We start from the raw sequence: 6,028 nt of genomic DNA on the forward strand, positions 1-6,028 counted from the left end.
TCAACAGCTCCGCTCCACCAGACCCACGGGCAGAACACTGGAGATACATGTTCTTTTAGTCTAAACCCTCTCTCTTATATGTCAACAGCTACCGGCTGCCACCAGACCCAGCGTCAGAACACATGGAGATTACATGTTCTTAGCTCTAGAACCCTCTCTCTGTAATTCAACAAAGCTCCGCTCCACCAGACCCAGGTCAGAACACTTGGATGATACAATGTTCTGTTAGTCTAGAACCCAAATCTCTCTTTGTAATGTCAACGCTCCTCTCCACCAGACCCAGGTCAGAACACGGGAGATACATGTTCTTTAGTCTAGAACCCCTCTCTGTAATCGTACACAGCTTCCGCTTCCACCAGAACCCAGGGTCAGAACACTGGAGAAACATTTCCTTAGTCTAGAAACCCCCTCTCTGTAATGTCTAAACAGCTCCGATCCACAGACCCAGGTCAGAAACACTGGAAGATACATGTTCTTTAGTCTAGAACCCCTCTTTGTAATGTCAACAGCTCCGCCCACCGACCCAGGTTCAGAACACTGGAGAAACATGTATCTTTATCTAAACCCCTCTTCTCTGTAATGTCAAACAGCTCCGCTCCACCAGACCCAGGTCAGAACACATGGAGATACATGTTTCTTTAGTCTAGAAACCCTCTCTCTGTAATGTCAACAGCTACCGCTCACCAAACCCAAGGTCAGAACACTGCATCTTTACCTCTAGAAGCCTTCTCCAGCATGTGAACCCCTTATGGCATGTCTGGGTCTTGATATGAGGTCCATACTTCCACTTTAGAATATCAGGGGACTGATTCGACCCGAAACACTCTCTCGTCAGTCAGTGACTTGAATTCAATCAATTACCAACTACCAGCCAGAAAATGAGACCATTCAGTCAATACTTGAGGCTCATATTTCAAGTCAGTTTCTATTTGGAACAACTCCTCTGGGAGTTCTGCCTAACCAGGCAGTGTCATACAGAACTCTCTGGAGTCTGCCTAACAGGGAGTGTCATACAGAACTCTCTGGGTAGTCTGCCTAACAGGGAAGTGTCATACAGAACTCTCTGGAGTCTTCGCCTAACAGGGAAAGTGCATAACAAAACTCTGCTGGCGAGTCTTGACTAACCAGGGCAGTTGTCATACAAACTCTCATGGGAGTCTGACTAACAGGGCAGTGTCATACAGAACTCTTCTTGGGGGAGTCGGACTAACAGGGGCACTGTCAATACAAACCTCTCTGGGAGTCTGACTAACAGGCAGTCGTCATACAACTCTCGTGGGATGTGTCTGACTAACAGAGAAGGCAGTCCTGTCATACAGAACTCTCGGGGAGTCTGTATAACAAATGTGCAGTTGCATACAAAACTCTCTGGGAGTCTTGACTAACAGGGCAGTGTCATACAGAACTCCTCTGGAGTCTGACTAACAGGGCAGTGTCAACCAGAAACTCTCTGGGGTCTGTCCTCACAGGGCCAAGTCTGTCATACAGAAACTCTCTGCGTGAGTCTGCCTAACAGGAAGTGTCATACAGAACTCTCTTGGCGAGTCTGACTTAACAGGGCAGTGTCATTAAACAGAACTCTCTGGGAGATCTGACTAACAGGACCAGTTCAAACATTTAGCAGAACTTCTGGGAGTCTGTCCCTAAACAGGGAAGTTGTCATACAAACTCTCTGGAGTTCTGTCACTAACAGGGAGTGTCATACAGAACTCTCTTGAGGAGTCTGATTACTAACAGGCAGTGTCATAACAAAAAGAACTCTCTGGAGTCTCGACTAACAGGACAGTAGTCATACAGCAACTCCTGGGAGGTCTGCCTAACAGAGGATCAGTGTCATACAGAAAAACTCTTCTGGGAGTCGACTAACAGGGCAGTGTCATACAGAACTCTCTGGGGAGTCTGACTAAAGGGCAGTGTCATACAGACTCTCTGGGAGTCTGAGCTAACAGGGTTGTTCATACAGAATCTCTGGGAGTCTGATAACAGGACAGGCTGTTCATACAGAACTCTCTGGGAGTCTGATTACACTCATTTACAACTTCGTCTGAGTGCCAACAGGGCAGTTGTCATACAGAAACTCTGATTCTACAGGTCTGAAAGTTCTGATCGGCACTAACGCCCCAGTGTCATACAGAACTCTCTGGGAGTCTGCCTAACAGAGGTGTCATAAAGAACTCTCTGGGAGTCTGCGACTAACAAGCAATTGTCATACAGACTCTCTCTGGGAGTCTGCTAACAGGCAGTGTGCATACAGAACTCTCTGGAGTCTGACCTAACAGGGGCAGTGTCATACAGAACTCTCTGGAGTCTGGACCTAACAGGGCAGTGTCATACAGAACTCTCTGGAGTCTGACTAACAGGGCAGTGTCATACAGAACTCTCTGGGAGTCTGCTAACAGGCAGGTGTCATACAGAACTCTCTGGGAGTCTGACTAACAGGAGGTGTCATACAGAACTCTTGGGAGTCTGCAACAGGAAGTGTCATCCAGAACTCTCTGGGAGTCTGCACTAACAGGGCAGTTGTCATACAGAACTCTCTGGAGTCTGACTAACAGGCAGTGTCAACAGACTTCTGAGTCTGACTAACAGGGCATGTGGTCATACAGAACTCTCTGGGAGTTGACTTAACAGGGCAGTTCATACAAACTCTCTGTGAGTCTGACTAACAGGCGGCAGTGTCATTACAGCTCTGGTTCCCCCTGGTGGCTGTTGGTGGGCTTTTTATATCAAAATCATATTGTCTTTCGTGCTATTCCCTCTCACCTGTATGACTCTGTGTGTGTCGACTGTCCAGCAGTTGAGCCTACGGGGGAGGGGGAACGGTAATGACTCTGCTGGTGGCTGTCCCCCTGCTGTTGCTCCTCTCTGTGTGGTTGTGTGGCCTGGTGCTGTGCTCTTGCTCCAGATCACATCACCACAGGTTGGCTACAACAAGGACCGTGCCATCACCATGCTCAAAGTCCCAGTGGGGCAGATCCACCTATGGGTAAAAATGGAATTGAATGAAATTGAATATAAATGGTAATTATACACAAGAGGACATGTAGATGTCACAGAATCAGTAACAAGATCACTGCCCCTTTAGCAATAATATTGGTACTTAATATAATTATGAAATTGCTACATGACAACAAGTGGCAGTGGACTGTGATCCTTGATGTGTGTGACTCTCTCGTGTCTGCAGGATTGTCTTTGATGAGTTTCGTACCTCAGGCAGTGGGACTTGGTCTGCCATACCTGGTATCAGAGGACCATGGCTCGACAGATCTCTCTGGTCGAGTGCATCGGTAAAATACTCTCTTCATTCTCACTCCCTCCTTTATGTCTCTCAGTGCCTACTCAAATCATCTTCATGTACCAATATGTTATGGTGTTCATGTACCAATATGTTAGAGTTAGTACCAATATGTTATGGAGTTTATGTACCAATATGTATGGCTGTATGTACCAATATGTTATGGTTTAGTACCAATATGTATGGAGTTATATGTACCATATTATGTTATGATGTGTTTATGTACCAATGTTATGGAGTTTACCTATGTGTCAATATAGTATTGTTAGCTGTAACCAATATGTTATGGTGTTATGTACCAATTGTTATTTGCCAATATGTATGGGTATGCTTTTATGAGTTACCAATATGTTTGTGTTATGTACAATATTTATGGAGTTTATGTACCCAATATGTTATGGTGTTTATTACCCAAATATGTAATGAGTGTTTATGTACCAATATGTAATGGTAGTTTATGTACCAATATGTTATGGAGTTTAATGTACCAATATGTTATGGATGTTTATGTACCAATATGTTATGGGTTTATGTACCAATATGTATATCGAGTTTATGTACCATATGTTGTGGTTTTATGACCAATATGTTATGGTGAGTTTATGTACCAATATGTTATGTTGTTTATGTACCAATATGTTATGGAGTTTTATGTACCAATTATGTTATGGTGTTTTATGTACCAATATTGTTATGAAACTCCATAACATATTGGTACATAAACACCATAACATATTGGTACATAAACTCCATAACATATTGGTACATAAACTCCATAACATATTGGTACATGAACACCATAACATATTGGTACATGAACGAGTGAGTTTGAGTAAGGCACTGAGAGACATAAAGGAGGGAGTGAGAATGAAGAAGAGTATTTTACCGATGCACTCGACCAGAGAGATCTGTCGAGCCATGGTCCTCTGTACCAGGTATGGCAGACCAGTCCCACTGCCTGAGGTACAGAACTCATCAAAGACATCCTGCAGACACAGAGAGAGTCACACACATCAAGGATCACAGTCACCTGCCACTTGTTGTCATGTAGCAATTTCATAATATACTTTAAGTACCAATATTATTGCTAAAGGGGCAGTGATCTTGTTACTGATTCTGTGACATCTACATGTCCTCTTGTGTATCAATACAATTATATTCAATTTCATTCAATTCCATTCTTACCCCATAGGTGGGATCTGCCCCACTGGGGACCTTGAGCATGGTGATGGCACGGTCCTTGTTGTAGCCAAGCCTGTGGTGATGTGATCTGGAGCAGAGCCACAGCACCAGGCCACACACACCCACAGAGAGGAGCAACAGCAGGGGGACAGCCACCAGCAGAGTCATACCGTTCCCCTCCCCCGTAGGCTCAACTGCTGGACAGTCGACACACACAGAGTCATACAGGTGAGAGGGAATAGCAGAAAGACAATATGATTTTGATATAAAAGCCCACCAACAGCCACCAGGGGGAACCAGAGGCCTGTATGACACTGCCCTGTTAGTCAGACTCCCAGAGAGTTCTGTATGACACTGCCCTGTTAGTCAGACTCCCAGAGAGTTCTGTATGACACTGCCCTGTTAGACCCCCCTCGGGGAGAGAGAGGAAACCCCCCCCCGGAGAAGAGAAACCCCCTCAGGGGAGAGAGAACCCCCCTCGGGAGAGGAGAACTCCCTCAGGAAGAGACGAAACCCCCTCAGGGAGAGGAGAAACCTTCTCCTCAGGAGAGAGAGGAAACCCCCCCAGGGGAGAGAGCAAGAAAAACCCCCCAGGGAGATAGAGAAACCCCACTCAGGGGGAGAGAAAACCCCCCTCAGGAAGGAGAAACCCCCGAGGGCAAGAGAGGAAACCCCCTCAGGAGAGAGAGAACCCACCAGGGAGAGAGAGAACCGCCTCAGGGAGAGAGAGAAACCGCCCCTCAGGGAGAGAGAGAAACCCCCTCAGGCAGATAAGAGAAACGCCCCTCAGGGAGAAAGAAACCCCCGCAGGGAGAGAGGAGAAACCCCTCAAGGAGAAGAGGAGACACCCCGCTCAGGGAGAGAGAGAAACCAGAACCACCTCAGGGAGAGGAGAGAACCGCCCCCTCAGGGAGAGAGAGAAACCCCCCTCGGAGAGTAAACCCGAGAGAGAAGCCCTCTCAGGGAGAGAGAGACACCCCCAGGACAGAGGGAAAGCCAGGAGAAGACCCCCCTCAGGGAGTAGAGAAACCCCTCAGGGAGAGAAGAAACCCGCCTCAGGAGAGAGAGAACCCTCTAGGGAGAGAGGAAACCTCGGGGAAGAGAAGAACCCCCCAGGGAGAAGAGAGAAACGCCCCAGGGAGAGAGAGAAACCCCTCAGGGAGAGAGAGAAACCCTCAGGGAAAGAGAGAGCCCCGCCTCAGGAGAGAGAAACCCTCTCAGGGGAGAGAGAGAAACCCCCAGGGAGAGAGAGAAACCCCCAGGGAAGAATGAGAAACCCGGAGACCCCCCAGGGAGCGAGAAACCCAGCCTCAAGGTCAGGCCTAGCTCAGCCTCCTGCCACCAACCTGGACTTTCTCTCACCACTGTCTTATATGTTGGCAGATCAGTCATTCGTGGGGTCACATCAGAGGGTAAGATTTTAATTTTATTTTTTTTTTTAAATTTTTAATTATTTTTTAGGGTAATTTGTTTCTGTGTAAATATTGTGAACCAAATTACTCATAGAGCTTGTGTTACTGTTTATTATAAATCTGTCCTGTGCCTTTGATG

The 6,028-nt window shown here is 46.7% G+C and overlaps 1 protein-coding gene across 1 annotated transcript in view; it reads right to left on the reverse strand.

Moving 5' to 3' along the window:
• Positions 1-4,877, reverse strand: part of LOC111966810 (activin receptor type-1-like) — a 32,313-nt gene extending 27,436 nt beyond the window's left edge. Inside the window, exons 1-2 of the mRNA XM_023991748.1 lie at positions 4,481-4,877; positions 4,182-4,281 (exon numbers count right to left, since the gene is read on the reverse strand). Coding sequence (XP_023847516.1) covers positions 4,182-4,281; positions 4,481-4,645 — 265 coding nt within the window. The 5' untranslated portion in view covers positions 4,646-4,877. The remainder of the gene's footprint in view (positions 1-4,181; positions 4,282-4,480) is intronic.
• Positions 4,878-6,028: the final 1,151 nt, after the last annotated feature.

This window comes from Salvelinus sp. IW2-2015, linkage group LG7 (genome assembly GCF_002910315.2).
Source record: "Salvelinus sp. IW2-2015 linkage group LG7, ASM291031v2, whole genome shotgun sequence".
Lineage (NCBI taxonomy): Eukaryota > Metazoa > Chordata > Actinopteri > Salmoniformes > Salmonidae > Salvelinus > Salvelinus sp. IW2-2015.